This window comes from Cryptotermes secundus, unplaced genomic scaffold (assembly GCF_002891405.2).
Source record: "Cryptotermes secundus unplaced genomic scaffold, Csec_1.0 scaffold673, whole genome shotgun sequence".
Lineage (NCBI taxonomy): Eukaryota > Metazoa > Arthropoda > Insecta > Blattodea > Kalotermitidae > Cryptotermes > Cryptotermes secundus.
The window spans coordinates 1,489,659-1,506,842 of NW_019731277.1; the positions used below are offsets into that span (position 1 = coordinate 1,489,659).

Genomic DNA, 17,184 nt, shown 5'->3' on the forward strand with positions numbered 1-17,184 from the left:
CCCCCCGTGGTGACATAACAGCACTTCCGAGTCTGACTTAACAGGGGACACCGCTGTTAACACAAGGCAACAGGGAACTGTATAAAAACCCGACTGAGCAGTATGTGAGCAGAGTGTGTGATCAGGAGTGACACAGTGCGGATCATGAAGTCATCGAGTTCAGTTGAAATATAGCAGCAGTCATGGGAAGAAAAACTGAACGCGTGGTTACAAGATTTTATGTGATAATCTGTGATAATGCGCGATAACTGAGAAGTCAGCCAGTGAACACTTACTGTGTGACTTCAAAATTTTATGTGTGCTGTAGTACAGTTATATTGGTAGTGTAATTCACAGAGACTTGTATAGCTCCTGCGTTATAAATACGTGAAGACTACTGAGGATAAAGTGAATAGAATAGTGTGCAGGGTTTGTAAACTGTGTAAACCCGCAACAGCGTTGTAATTAATTGTAGCTACAACTTGTAAGTTGTTAAATAAACCAATTAACAATCTGAACATTGTCTTCAGTAGCAAAACACGTTACATCCCATTTCTATGCAAATTTTCATTATTTTATTTCCAGGGACAGTTCTATCTGTGAAAAACATAAACAACTTAAACAACTACAGCATATGAAAATGTCACGGTGTTGGCAGAGATTGTAATTGTGGCCGTTACACTCAGAAGATATCAATGTTACCACTTGAGATTCTCATTTATGGGTTAAACTAGATTCCGTACATATTACTAAGTACTTATACCATCTATTTTTTCTCTGATTAAATAATTCCAGCTTTCACCGGACATGCCATAATAGCTACTCTAGATTCAAGAACAGTGACAAATTTCAGTGAGACATAATCATTTATGTCTTTTTAAAACTGAAATAATACATGGGATGGTAAGTTATGGAAATATAAAAGAGATCTAATCAAATATTTACCACGCTAACAAATACTGTTGTATGTAGACCCATTACTAGGCAATGACAGCAAAATAAGCAACTATACAACAACCACTGCTAAATAACAGCTCTGCAAACAAACATGTTTCCACAGCAATAATGAAAGAGATGTATTTTACGCAGTCCATTCTGAGATGTTATAACCAGGACCAGTTGACAGTTAGAGAACTGCTAGAGTTCAGTCATGGTGAGCTGTTGCTATTAGAAGCTAGTAGCTGAGGCCGGGGACAGTTTGGGAACCCAGAGGAAGGGGAACTCCCACCATTGGAAACTGCTACCAAGCAACGGCATTGAAGACATGATTGTAGACACTAATGTGTGTGAAATAGTTAAGTGTAAATTGTAGTAATGTGTTCTGCCTCAAAAGAGTCCAATAAATCCTGTCGCCAATCCAAAACCTGTCTGTAGTCACATCCTATCGCTTCACAATATATACCATTTTAAGTGGATCCCCTGTCACCATGGCACTGCATTCTAGGTTATGGAAAGAGGAGACAAATTAAGACCAACTAAGGAGCAATGTGGGGTACTGACAATGGACAGATTAGATATATAGAATATCTGAATATGTTGAATAAGTTGTTGTGGTCAGTTAACAAGGTATGGACCACCAGCTTAGGGATGTGAAGGGGGCTAACATCCTTTATCATAAAAGAAATAGAATGTTATGAACTGTTACAGAGGAACTTTGCTATGACAAAATCATGGAATTATGCAAAACAATAACTATGTCTTTTTTTGTATGGTGAGAAACTTGGTCCTTCACATAAGGAAATAACAAAGATTGGGGATATTTCAGAATAAAATAATGAGAATATATGCATCTGTGACATCTCATATTTTAGTCAGAAAACCTAGAGGAAAGAGTCCACTTAGGAGGCTTAGGAATAAATGGACTTATAATATTAAAATGTTCCTGAAAAAGAAAACAGCATGAGAATATAAAATGGGTTCAGCTGGATAGGGTCCAGTTGTAGTCTCCTGATAACACAGTAATTAACCTTGTATTTCCATAAAACCAGGGGAGTTCTGGACCAGCTGAGTAGCTATCAGCTTCTCAGGAAGGATACTGTAATGTAATGTCTGTTAGGAAAATGTGAAATGAAATTATTTTACAAGTTGTTGGTGTCATCTATTATGTTGGCTCACTTTCTTCTGCAAGTTTAGCTTCTTGACCACCATTTTCTGTTATTAACATTCTATATATTTTTTTCATAATATTGTAATGACTAAGACCGCCTCTGTGGTCTAGTGGTCAGAGTTCCTGGCTAAAGATCCAGAGGTCCCGGGTTCGATTCCCGGCGCTACAAGATTTTCTGAGAAGTAGTGGGTCTGGAATGGGGCCCACTCAGCTGCATGAGGATAATTGAAGAGCTATTTCATGGAAGTAGCGGCTCCGGTCTAGAAAAGCGAAATTAATAGCCAAGGGGATTCATTGTGTTGACCACACAACACATTCTATCGGCTAAAGTTGCCACTAACTTCGCTGACAGGCGGCAGTCACTCAGTCGGTATAGTTCGCTTGTGGAGTAAAACCACGGAGTTTGTTTGTTGTAATGACTGAACTGTGTTGTCACTAGAAGCATGATGCAAGGCAGTTAATGGATGGTGGAATATGAATTGGCAGCAGAGAAAGGTTACGACAGGTTCAGTCTTGGGCACAGAATTAAACATTACATACATGGAAACATAACAATAATGCATGTCATATCTAGAGGAACTGACCTATATTGTTTATTACTCATAACAATGAGTGTCTTCAGAGCTGGAAGTTTAGAGCTGGTAATTTCAGTTCCACCCTCGGCGCTCTTATTTAATTCTGGGATTAATGCCTGCACAGTCTCATAACAGCTGCTGCACTTAAATTGCTCTGCACAAATAAGAGCCTTTGCTTCTACTTTGACAAGAGCATGCAAGAGCTCTGGGGGTTGATATGCTGGATCAATTTGTACCTGAAACACATGCAAATGTCTAACTTAATATATATCTAAGCAGTGAAGGTGAGGCAAAACTACTAAGATGCATTTTCTCTGGTGCATATTATATTTATATTCAAATTATATGACTGATGAGCTATACCTGGGAACTCCAACAAGGGTACAGGGATGTGGGAAATGTCTGGCCACTAATACAGTACCTCACCCTCTTGTCACTGCATCTAAATCCTACCAAACTCACGAAGCCTCCTTAAGAGTGCCCCCTTCTGTATTTAAACTCTAAGATGTTGGTACTCACTGCTATAAGTCCAGCTCTAGCTGCAGCTACTCTTGAGATATACCAGTCACTGGAGTTGGGGCCCCATATTCCCAATCGATCTCCAGGCTTAAGGCCCAGCTGCAAGAGGCCTGCAGCAAGCCTATCAGCCTGAAAAAAAGTTACACACTGTAACATAAATGTTGTCTGGGTCTGCTGAAGTTATTCTAAGTTTGGATTTAAATCTGTTTCTTGCTGAGTTCTTTAGAAGAGTTTTATTCCTTATTCAAGTCTGGCATGCTGACTTATAAATTTGCTTTCATTTCAATTAATCTCAATTTAAAAATTCAGTTTCTGTCTCTCAGAAAACACACTTCATCTCCATTAAGATAATAATTTCCTAATGAAATTTAGGAGTGTTTTTGGTTATTTTGAGTAACACACAAAACCAATTAATGCCGTGTACAAATTAAGATATATTCAGTGTTACAGCAGGTCGTGAGTAGAGTAACCACTGGTTTACTATAGAAGTTTCTTTTCGTTGATATTGTCACATATTAAACATGTGCATGGAAGGTGTAGATCTATTGGTTTGAAAACAGTGTATCTCATAACATGGCAAGTTACATTTTTGATTAGTATAACATTTTCAGAGTCTAAAACAGTGGTTCTTAACCTTTGTCAGACCGCGGCCCCGTAAATTCTTTTTTTATAAGACAAGTATAATTGATGCCAGGGCCCGGTTCCAGGCCACAGCCCGGTGGTTGAGAAACACTGGTCTAAAATATGGACAGAAGATAAGTCAACAGCCCATTAACTAGTAACAAAATATAATAAATAATTCAGTGTTGAAAAATATCTCTCTCTCTTTTTTTTTTTTTTTTGCATGAGGTCTAGTTAGAAAGGCTAAAAAATCCATTTCGGTCAGAAACTATATAATAGCACTGCATATTTTACTGAGTAAATGTTCATATTCCATACTTTTGCCAGCAGAGGCTTGAGTGTTGCTACAAGGAAAAGCTGTGTCACAGGATGTTCTTATGAGGTACACTTTTGCTGAATTTGCAATGAAAGTCACAAAAATTTGCCTATTGGCTTTGCCACTTCTCTCAGTCTGTTCACCCATCCATATATAATAAATCAGGAAATGATGAAAAGATATTTGTAAAATTTGATGGGGCGTTTTACTAAGCTTTGACAACAGATTCCAATTTTGGTTAAAATCTAACAAAAATGAGGGACACTACATGAAGACCTACATCCATTTCTGCACATGTCGATTGTAGCTCAATGAAATAATTGAACAAAATGGATTTCTATGCTATGTCATCTTGTAACTTAAGAACCATTGGATGAGTTCTGTTAACTTGTTACTGAAGTCCTTCCTCAACCCCCATTCCCTTATATTACAATTATGAAGACTACATTCCTGAATTTAAATTTGGTGAAAGTAACAGAGACAGGCAGAGTAACAGTAACAAAATTGCTACACTGTGTGTTCATTTCCTAACATATTAATAGAAGAACAATGTGAAGCTTGACACTGCTACAGCTTATCTGTTTTTTGGTTTAGCTTTATTCTGTGCATTGTAGGATCATGACACTGCAAGATAAGAAAGAATGACAAGTCTGTTTTTTTTTTTTTTATTCTAACCACTTAAGTCAAATACTAAGAGCTGGAATCCTGTCAGTCCATGAACTGTGAACTAAAGCTTCTACACACACAGTTTTGTCTACAGATGACAGCTTGAACTTTGCCATCAGACCAAAGTCGATAATCATCTCAAAGGTCATCCACAACGCTCAAATATGAAAAATAGAAAACATGTTACCTCTTCTAGTACTTCTCTGAAAGTGTAGTGTTGCTCCTCATACACTGACACTAATGCTTCTTTCTCACCCCATTCTTCTGCTGCTTTCTGTGCTAACTGCCCCAATGTGAGGGCAAACAGTGGTTCAGCACCTGGGCGGTGAAGGTAGCTTGGCTTGTACATTGAGATTGGAGATCTGAAGAAATATAAAGTAGGCATTTTAATCCACTGGCCAAGCCTACACAAATTCCCTATACTCGTAAATCCAGTAGCCAAATTAAAAAGAAACTAAATACATTGAATGGGAACTATATAATTAACAAAAAGGACAGCTGAAGCATATAAACATAAATACTATCCAGTATTTATTATGCTTATGGTAAATATAATGCTGTGTTCCTATTATCCATTAGGATATGGGGAAAAACCCATACTATCCTGATGTTTCTAGGATATGGGAAGAGGAATGGCAAGAGAATGAAGAAATAAAATGTATGGGAAAATAATAAGGAAGAAATCAAGGAAGTATATAAATTTACTGAAGGAATAAAAGAATAAAAAAGAAGAGCGACTGATATGTTTTTAAGTGAAGGAGAGGGAGGAAGGAAAGGGGAGAGGAATACTGGTGGGACATACAAGAATATGATTGCAAAGCAATAAGAGTAGAAGGGAGAAGGTGACAAGAGATAAAAAAGAGGGCATGGAAAGGAAGTTTGACTGCAGTCTTTGTTGGATATGTACTGAGAGTAATATAACTGGAAGAAAATTCTAGGTGCCATTGCAACCTGGTGCCCTAATTTCTGCAAGCCTGTCGTTTGCCTAAACAAATGAAGAACCGATGGCTTTCATTCTGTGTTCTGGCATTACAGAATTACCTGCTGAAAATTGCAATGAAGAGAGCATTTGCAGTCCTATCATATAACAACTGAAACAAAGAAGTATTTACTTTTGCATCTGGACAAGAGAATTTTAAATTTAAAATTGCTTAGCTAATGGAATCGTAGGGTTATGTTTAATATCCGTTTTGCAGAATTTGATAACATTATAAATTACACGCTTGGCTGGGCCCTTTGATGATCTACTTTGAGATTTCATGTTTCAAAAAAGAAAAGTCATGTTGTAATATCCATAGAAGTAAATATAATTTGGATGGAATTATTATGGAATTCAAAATATCACCTCAAATGTACTTTGCTTTGCTGTCTTGTTTTGAACAATTTTACTTGAATTAATTTCTGAAATGTCTATTTATTTGCTTATTTATGGTTTATTTACTGAAACTGTCAATATCTGAAGCAATGTAGTGCTGAATGGCTGGATGTCTGATGAATAGTGAACTGGAAAAGGATGTGTAATGAAGCAGTCAAAACCTCATTTGAGGTATTAATAGTGTCCCCTGGAAGGTCTGAGAAAAACCATGAAAAACCTCAATCAGGATTTTTTTTTGTTTGGTTCATCCTGATCTGTCACACTAGCAATATTATAAAAGGTTAATTAACTCTGTCCAGTGTGACTGATAAAATGTTTTTTTTCTTTCTCTCCTTTTTAATCTTTCACCCTTGACATGTTTGTTGGTTCTAAATTTTGACAAGTCTTTATAAACCACACTTATAAACAGACTAATTGTAATATTTTAATATATTCATGCATGTCGATGTAGCCATTAAAGTGTCAGATTTTATATTCAGAGCACTGTGCTGATATTCTATGAATGTATTGATATTGACCAGACACATTGTAATAGTAGTTTCTGCCTCTATTGGTCTATCCTTCTGAAGATAGTCTCTAAGGCCGAAACATGTGAAGGATGAAAGATTAAAAAGGAGAGAGAAAAAACATTTTAACAGTCACACTGGAGGGAGTTGATTAACTTCTATATAACTCAGTCGGGATATTTGGATGGCACAACTTCAATCTTGGACCTCCCAAATACTCCAATATTCAGTACCACAGTACCTTATTTACCACAATAACACCCGTCAGTATTTAGCAGTACTTAAGACTTACCTATTTTTGCATTAATGGATTTGTCTCTTATGACATTGTCACTGCCCCATATATATATCGTACCTGTAGCTATAACTTAATGACGGTGATCTATATGTGTAAGCAAACACTCAACATGGTACATGAGACCAAAATGTGTTTGCAATAGTATTTTTTTTATATTGCTAGTGGGGTGAGACTAAGTCCCTTGTACTGCAGCCACTTCTGGCCTATTGTACCAGCCCCAGATGATAGGTGAGGGTAATTGTGAAGAAATTGGTGGAATGAAGATGGGCAGGGGAAACCAAAGTACTCTGAGAAAACCTGCCCCAGCACCACTTTGTCCACCACAAATCCCACTTGACCAGGCCCGGGATCGAACCCGGGCAGCCGCGGTGGGAAGCCAGCGAGTAACCGCTTGAGCTATGGCGCGGCCTGTTTGCAATAGTAACCAGTAGTTGTAAGGGTTCATGTATGTCATTGTGGTTGAATAAATAATTTGGCCATTTTGTTGTCCTCTACACTCACTACCCTTACAGGTTTTTAATGGTTTTCTTCAGTTCCTCAATACAAATGCTATGAAGGACCTCAATTAGGTCACAACTACTTCCTGTCAAGTCTTTCCTAATTCATTGTTCATCTATCATCATAATATTCAACATTACCAGAAGAACTGTACAACAACCAGAAAAGAAGAGAGAGAATGTATGCCTATGACATTATATGATGACAGAAGAAGAATGAAAGGAAAACGAATATGGCATCTTGTATTTGAAAATAAAATCTAGTGTGGAGGAAGTCCCATTGCCTAATAGCAGATAATCTTATCATGGGGATATAAACACTGTTGCCTATATATAATGTGATTACAATGACACTATCAATTTCACAAAACTCTGTCCTGCCAATACAAAGATTACAGCTCATATGAAGAAAATGACACGGTCTAATTTTGCACGATTATGTCATAGTGATACAGCTATCACATGTGGTGAGAAGAATATCTGACTATCTAATTTGAAAAGATCGTGTCTTTTTGGTAACTGGGGGTTAGAAAGTTGCATTGCTTTTAATTTCAGAACACTGAGTCTAGGTGTCTAACCAATGTGTTCTGTGTAAAATAAATTTTCAGAGAAACATACTCATGGCAGTGCAATCATTAGATCTATATTGTACGTGGAGGAAAGGTCTGTACCTACCAGTTTCAAGAAGAACAGGGGGCAATGAAGTATAACCAATAGCTGTGCAATGGGAATAGATCTATCAAGTTTAGATTAAATTAAATCTGTTATTAAATTTACAGTTGCTGTTACACATTTGTTCTTAGTCTTATGCCACTTACCTGCTAACCATGCTCTTTTCCTTTGTACACACACTGAGACTGACAGTCAAATCTATAGGATACAGGCTTCTTATACCAGAGTAAACAGCCTCTTTGTCAGTGTCAGCTGATACCCAAAAAATAAACAAAATATTTGGAGATAAGCTTCCTAGTTAGTGGTGTGAATCTGAATCAACAGATGTTGTACATGTGGACAGGAAATGAATCTGTGAAATGAGACATCCTTCAAACTCATTCTGAATCAGAGTTCAGCAAAAACATGGAAAATTAAATTTTTCCTATTTGCTGATAACATACATGAAAATGTTATCATACTCCATAACTGTTGTACTGCCACTGCTTGTGATGTAACCGTTATGTCTTTGCTGAGTAACTGAATTAAAGCTACTAACATAACATAACATAACAATGTTTATTGAGAGCAGTTTACTATTAATGCTGAGATAAACAGGGTGACTAAAATTGTATGCTGGGCTCAGATGGTGAACTGATATTAACACAAGAAATATAAATATCCAATAATATCTCATCTGATGACAAAGATTTGATGCGAGAAGGACTGTTTTAAATTGTTATACTCAATTTTCTTCATATTTTAGTGAAACTGGATTTTAATTAGATTTGGGATTTTCATTAGTTATCATGAGTGTCATTTTCTGGAACATGATACTGTGTAGTCTGGAAGAAGTTTATTGACACTTTGAAGGAACGTCAATAAACGCCAATCAGACTATATGACATCACAATCTAGATGACAGTAAACTTCAGAAAATTTTTATTAACTTACTACAAACATCTTAAGATTCAAGTACTACATTGCAACAAACCATAATCGGTTAAATTCTGGGTATTATGCAATAGCCTAGATTTCACTTGTGATATGTTACTACTATAGAAATTAAGTCATTCAAGTTAGTACAGTAACCCAACATTCACAATAATATTCATATCTGTTAAAATTTCACTCTTTATAACTGATAGCAATAATGCAAGGCAAGGAGAGGTTTGAAAATGTTGAAAGTGAATTAGGTGTCTTTATGTTGTTTTCCCCAAACTTCTTATTTTTAAATATATTTCTCAGTATTATTACTATACAGTCAACTCTGGTACCATGTGTTTTCTGGTGAACTGTTGCAAAATCTTGGGCTAATTCTCATTAAAAAGAGTAAAAGGTAAATGCCTCTTCTCTGTCTCTCCAGTTCTCCCTTCTATAACAGATTATTAATATTTGACATAATTACTAAACCATGCAAATGCTTGCTACACCAAAGGTTATGTTATGCTAACACAACTGTAACTGCCAAAGAAACATTTCTTCTATCTCAATATTAGTCATATAAATGACTACATTGTTTCCTGTTGACCAGGTTCTTCTGTGCAAGAGACAGTGTATTATTTAAATAACATTATTATGTGTCATTTTCTATACACAGATATTAAGGTGGAAATAGAGCTGTCACAGCACTCAGAGGAAAATTTATTAAAAAAAAAATGACAGTTCAGATAAATGATCAAATGAAAGCCTTTAATTTTGGATTGTGTTTCTCATATCTTGTTTAAACATGCATACATACATACATACATACATACATACATACATACATACATACATACATACATACATACATACNTATACAACCAAGTCCAAATAGACACAGCCTATATACAATAGAATATAATACAATTAGGTATTGGCTATATATTCATCAATAGAATTGAAAGCTTTCAAGATAAGAAAGTCTTTCAGTTTTCATTTCAATAAATTAACATTATCCTTTAAAATATAGAATTTATGTGGCAAATTATTAAAAATTTTTATGGATGTATAATACACTCCTTTTTGTATAATGGATTGTCTAGCTGACAATCTAGTCTATTTTGTACTCTAGTGTTAATTTTATGTACACTATTATTTGTAAGATAATTATTTTCATTTTCAATTACAAACATGACCATGGCATATATAAACAAACAGGGAACTGTTTATCCCTAGTTCTCTGAAAACCTCTCTACAAGAACTTCTAGGCCTCATCATTAACATTGCTTCAATTGCTCTTGTCTCAGCCACAAAAACTCTTTTCATTGATGACGAAGAAGAGCCCCAGAAAATAACACCATATTTAAGTTGAGCTTGACAGTAAGCACAATAAGCCATTTTCAACACTTGCCTACTTACTATAGGCTGTGGTTTTCTAAGCACAAAGGTTGCAACACTTAACTTATTTATCACATCATCAGAGTATTTTTCCCAGTCCAAATGATTGTCCAGGCACACACCTAAAAACTTAACATTTACAGAAAATTTAAGTGTTTGGTCATTATATTTCATATGTAATGGATAGTCCGTGGCCTTAGGGGTCATAAATTTCATTACATGGGTTTTTCTTAAATCTAGTATTAATTTGGTTAGCTGGGAACCATCTATATAAATGTTTCATAACTAAATTCATTTTGTTATTAAACTACTAATATCCTGTGAAGAGATATAGAATATACAAGCAAATTGTGATTATACCAGCAATTAACTGGTCAAAGAATAAGGAAATTAAGAAATAACACGAGGATAAGCACTGAATGCATTCAGGATAAAGTCAAGTTCTAGGCATTTGTGAACATGTTAACAAACATTTAAGTACCATAAGTGAGAAAATCCTATACTAGCCAAATGCCTGTCAATTTCTTAGGAAAGCTATTCTCTTTGGGGTTGGGTATTGACAATGCCATACCCTTAATAGGACATTAAAAGAGAGGGTTTGGAAAGACTTTATATTAAACTATGTAAGTTGATAACAATAATATACAGTTGAAGTGTAAGCTTAAAATACATATCATAACCAGAAAACTTAGAATGCAGTTCCATGGACAGATGAAAATTGAGGATATTGTTAGAAACTGATGATATTATGTAACAATACTTTATGATCTCAATAGATCATTTATATTTGTTATCAGCACCTGTCTCAGCCAGTATACATCAACAACAATTGATGCAATCCAGCCATCTTGTCTAAAGTTGCACATCTGCTGGTGGATCTTACTGTTTGATTTTAGGATAAAACTGAGCACAAGAGAACAGGCAAATGTTTTGTAAGAAGAAGCACTAGTCGTCATCACCGTCCTCATCATCATCGTAATCATAATCAGCATCACCATCATAATCATCAAAACCATAATAATAACAACAACAATAATAAGAATAATCATCATCACTGACAATGCCATTTACACTGCCATATCAAAAGGGTAGTGAGATGAAGGAAATTATGGCTGGCTGAAGAAATAGCCTGATTGGGGAAGGCCAGACATGCACAGAAAAGTTCCTTTCAAGACAATTATCAGCAAAAATTGACGTTTTCAGCAAATTTGCAGACAATGTTCTAATCAAGGCTTTTTGATGACCTACCAAACCTTCGGTTGTTATAAATTTTTTAAGCTCAATTCTGAAAGCAGCTTTTCTAGCAGTTGTGCTTTCTGTATCTTACCAGTTGTTGATGTCCTTGTAAACTCACTGGTGAATCTTATGTACCTTGGGATACGGTAATGAGCAATCTGTAACATACCAGTGACTTTCATAATTTTTTTTTTGCATATAATGATGCATAATTTGGAGGTCATCTCCACCCACCCATCCATTCTAATTTCCTCTTTAAAACTACTAAAACACTAAAAACTGTTCGAAAATTTAAATGTTCACAAGTATTACCTTCTGGAACGTGGTGTCATATAGTGTGGTAGAATTTTACCAACATTTCAATGGAATGTACTGCCTCCAAATGCAGACTCAAAAAGTAACAGAAAGCAAGCAGGAAACTCAGTGGACTTCTACCATACTACATGGTGTCACATTCCAGAAACTATTTTTCTTCATAGTTTCCAATGTGGGAACCTCAAATGTTACAGAATTTTAATTTGGTTCTTACCACTCAAATATACCACCTATTTTACCTGAAGATAATAAAAACCTCAGTACTGAAGCATAAAGTTCTACATATTTTCCTTCAAACAGAAGAACAATATGATCATAAAGATACTTGTATAATTTGAAGAATATTGAGCACGGCCTTTCATTCTTGGAAAGATGTCAAATTGTTGTTAACCGTGATAATGTTTACTGCATTTTCTACATGACCTCATAAATATAATATAACAATAAGGGTATTCTTACAAACATACATACATCAGGTCAATATTTCAAATCTACCAGAATCTGTAGGTGGATGCACAGGTGTTGGAGACACAAACGTAGCCTAACCTAGTGTGATGAAGCTCTGCCCAAATTCGCAGGTGAATGCTCAGTTGGCCAATGAACCAACCTAATCTAAACGTAGTCTAATGAAGGCCTGCCTAATGTGCAGGTAAATGCTTAGGGGCCTAATGCTCAAATCAAGCTAAGCCTGTTACCTAATCCACAAACCTCATAAAATTTATATTATTGTAGCAGCCAGAAATGTAAAACACTGTTCTGAATTTTCATTTACAGACTATGGCCTATAATTCTCAATTTTCAACATTGTAAAATTGTGTTTCCATGAATTTTTTCTTATTGGGTTGTTATAAAGTTCATATCCTCCAATGACTTTAGGCTGTGTTTAACAATGTATTTTATTAGGTTTGTTTTAGTTTTCCTCTTTTTCTGATAATTATTACCGTTTATTTTCTGCCATAAAACAAATAGCAGGAGCCAGTAATCCAGGACAACGAAATGAAGTTTACAAAACCAGTACATAAGTAATTAAGCATAGGTTTTGTGTTTTGGTTTCAGGAATTACTGTTCTCTGATTTACTGCAATTGTTTTCCTTGCATAAAAGTGGGAGGTGTGTGAATAATATCTAGAAACTTAAGTATTATTGCTGTTATACATCACATATAATATATTAGAGTATGTGAAAACCAATGTTTTGTATGATTTTCAAGTGTAAGTTGTGACATAATGTGTGTAGGATGAAAATATTTTTCATTAAAAGTTACCCAACTTCTTCTGTCCTAAATATTTATAAATATTTCAAGATGGCGCAGTTGGTTTCAGTAAGGAAATTCTCTTCTTTAAGGAACTGTTGAGAAACGTTCTCCAAATGGGTAACAGGAAAGTGATACTTGTTAAGCCATTTCGCAAAACACTCATTTGCTTTAAAATGAGTTAGTGCCTCTGCATGACATAAATTATAAATCTCATTATGATCTGCAAGTTTTCCTTGAAACAAGGGACTGTTAAGGCCAGTGACATACATAAGATCATATAGAAATCATCTGGTAAATACTTAGCACACTTTTCATTCTTGGAAAGATCAGAGGTTCTCATGGCAGTGACAATAGCAATTGACATTTTCTATGATGTGATGCCAAGCAGTTTGGCAAAATGTTATCAGTATTTTGGAGAAATATGTTCCTCTACATGGGATATTTTGACTTGAAGCTTTTTCAAATCTATGTACATTGTAGAGTGGCCTCTTTGTAGAAGGTTGCTAACAAGGTTGCAGTTTCTCAAGATGATGACTATGAAAATAACTCTTTTCTGAGGAAACTGCTGAACTGAAGAAGGGGCGGCACCCCAGAAACCTACTAGACTACCTCTCAGAAGACAACAATATTTTCATAAGTGTTTGTTATCACAATTATATGTTTATACTTGAATATATAAATGGATGACATTTTGGAAACATGTATACTTGTATATAGTAAATATGACTTATTAATCTCACATGAACGCTCACCTTATCCTTACAGAAATCAATGACATCTTGTTCAGTAATGGTGACTCCCTCACGAAGTCTTAGATAGACACAGATTTCTTCTCCAACTTTTGGGTCTGGCACTCCAAATACCTAAACAGGAATACAGGAAATCAAATTTGTTGACACACTCACAGTCAGTGATCAAAAATGAGAGTTGTATGTTATGTGCCAATAGTTATTCTACAGTCAGGATGTAGGTATCAATGGAATAGCTTTTACATGCACATTTATTGTTTTATTATATCTTCAATTTACTGTGTGTAGAAGACACTAATGTCTTGTAATTCTTTCTTTTTACATGGAACTTCTTAAAATATAAATATATCAGTGTTACAGCACTCTGCAAGAAGCTGAGATAGCTAAATTCATATAGTGACTAGGTTATTGACTGGACATCTGGGAAATCTAAAGGCAAATTGTGAATTAAAGAAGAAACAAACATACATTTCACATGCCATTTATCTGTATTCCACTGAGGTTCCAATGGTGGGTTTTAGTGAACACAAAGATGAGTTTTCAGTTTCCACTACATGGAGTGCCTTCACCAGTCGAATAACTTACCAGCTACCGCAGGAAGTCTGTACATTGCAGCATGTTAATGAACGGCTCTGTGCATGACTGTACCTGAGCTTCCATAATGTCAGGATGTGTCTCAAAGAACTCTTCAATCTCAGATGGGAAGATTTTGTCTCCAATCCTAATGATCACATCCTTCATTCGACCTACAATTCTTGCATAACCATCTTCCTGCAGCACAAACTGGTCCCTGTGGTACACAATTAGTTATGGTTTTAATTATTTGATTGCTTTATGGTTAGAATGAAACCTACTGAAATGTCACTACACCTTCAGAGGAAAACATTTCCCTGCACATGCAACTTCTTTCCTTGTAGGTACACACTGTGTCAAAAACATTTAACTTCAGTAGTCTGAAAAAGTCTGAAGGCATAGATACTTGTACATTAAGATAGTGAATTTCAGAAAATAACAGCGTACAACTGATGTTACTATCCAGATATAGGCTAGGAATATTCTTTGGAAATTGTGATGGACACTGCAGTACTGATGCAAGGATACTTTCAACTGCTGACTACCAGTTCCATCATCTACTTCTGTTTGTAAATACTATAAACTCTGATGACTGCTAACATACATAACGACAGAACAGCATGTGTTAGCCTTCAATATGTGTTTTATGGATTATATCGTATTTAATGAGGTATGATAGAATGAAAGAAGATGAATCATTTGGATTGCCATGAAAGGGAGTGGTTTTGCCTCCTTTTAAGCAATTGTACTTTCTTGGAATTTATGTCCAGGAACTGAGTAAATCTACAGAAACCCTCAATTAGGTTAGCTGCTTCTGGATTAGAATCTCTGTTTACTCTGAGACTCATATGAAAGACATAACCATACTGTGTGCAAAATTCAGCAGTCTTTAATGTTAAAACAGGTGGTGCATCTAGTACCCACCGTGTTAAAAGGCTAAATAACATCACTAAGTGTGGGTCACATGAGAATAGAGCCGGTGGCTAAACATATTTTTTTTTTATTCTAATATGATTACCAATTAAAATTTGGGCCAGCCATAGAACAACAGTGGCAAAAGCATTCAAATTGTTTTACAGTTGACAGATGACAATAAAAAACCTTTTTTTGAATATGGTGAAAAATATCTTAAGGAAAATAGTGTGCTGGATATCAACAGTGTTATATGTTTTTCTGAGAAACTTGCATTTAAACCATTCCTCACTCCAACATATATATAGTGTGTTATGCACAAGTTCTATTTGAAATTCACATGTGTGGTTCTTTGCACAAAGTGCCCATTATTTTTATATAATTTCAACTAAAACTAAAGTGTGCAAACAAATGGTAGTAAAACTCTGCAATATCAGATTTCATGAAAAACTGTTCACCAGCTCTTGAGTTGATACATATAAACAGACATGGAAGCAAGCTGAAAGCTAACAGTTACATATTTTTAGATTGTTTGTGCAAGTAGTCAAGAATTATAAAGGACAATCTTTCAAAGTATTTTACACTTATTGAGAGGGAAATTATTATAAACAAGGTAGAAGAGTTATACCATGGCAAAATTTAAAAATTTTCCTCTAGACAAACCATGAATAACTTTCATTTTAATCACACAGCAGATAATAATTACTTTACAGCTTATTATAAGAAAACAATTAAAGAAAATTTAATTTGTACAGGATAATCTACTGGGAACAAAAGCATTTAAGTTATAGCCTTTTCTAAATGTCAGATAGGCCATAGAATAAATAGAAATCAACTGACGATGTATAGATTCTCACCCAGTTTTTGCCCATCCATCTGGACGAATGAATTCCCGAGTCTTTTCTTCATCATTGAAATATCCCAACATGACATTGTAGCCTCGCACCCAGAGCTCTCCAGGGGTCCCCATAGGAACCATGCGTCCTTCTCTGTCCACCACTTTTACCTGTTATTTCAAACATGAATATTTAGGGTGTTTCTTGTGGGAGCGCATCTGATGCTTATTCTGAACACAGGAAAACGTAAACTAACAACAGGACAGGTACAAGAGTTGAAATAAATCGCAAATGGATGATATTACATAATAAGATACTCACTGATTTATGCAGGTCACATATTATTGGCAGGGTAAAATATTGTGAACATGACAATGCAATGGACTTATTATTTAGATAGAGAAAGAGAAGATACATAGAGTATTTTATTTAGAAATTTTCATTGGAAAGTAGTCAGTTTGATTTCAAAGAAGACATAAAGATGGTATTAAAATACATGAACCTGGGGAAATAGTTTACAAAGATGAATTTCACTGGCTCGGGATGCTGTGCAGTGGCAAGTTTTGGTGATGGCAGTTTAGGATCAAGTTTTACTACAGCAGCATATAGTCAATACAATTTACTGTGTCCACGCCTGTGGCAAATCAAAATAATGGCTGAGGTAACATTTTTGTTCTCCTGGCCTCATGGTTCAATACATAAGCTGCTTGTAACCACAACAGCTGATCAGTAAATTGATAGCTCATGCACAGGTTAATTAGAATGTTCAGATTTTCCACTTCATTTCCATATTCAGAACATTTCATAACCTGAATGAAAAGTTTGAAGGAAACATATATTTTTTAAAATCTTTTGTTTAATTTATATATATATATAT

General features: G+C 35.3%; 1 protein-coding gene across 1 annotated transcript in view; it reads right to left on the bottom strand.

Moving 5' to 3' along the window:
• Positions 1 to 16,473, bottom strand: part of LOC111866863 (medium-chain acyl-CoA ligase ACSF2, mitochondrial) — a 22,582-nt gene extending 6,109 nt beyond the window's left edge. The window contains exons 1-8 of the mRNA XM_023856194.2: positions 16,329 to 16,473; positions 14,635 to 14,776; positions 13,990 to 14,100; positions 11,760 to 11,826; positions 8,278 to 8,383; positions 4,971 to 5,145; positions 3,181 to 3,309; positions 2,671 to 2,897 (exon numbers count right to left, since the gene is read on the bottom strand). Of these exons, the coding sequence (XP_023711962.1) occupies positions 2,671 to 2,897; positions 3,181 to 3,309; positions 4,971 to 5,145; positions 8,278 to 8,383; positions 11,760 to 11,826; positions 13,990 to 14,100; positions 14,635 to 14,776; positions 16,329 to 16,450 (1,079 nt within the window). The 5' untranslated portion in view covers positions 16,451 to 16,473. The remainder of the gene's footprint in view (positions 1 to 2,670; positions 2,898 to 3,180; positions 3,310 to 4,970; positions 5,146 to 8,277; positions 8,384 to 11,759; positions 11,827 to 13,989; positions 14,101 to 14,634; positions 14,777 to 16,328) is intronic.
• Between the last annotated feature and the right edge of the window lie 711 nt (positions 16,474 to 17,184).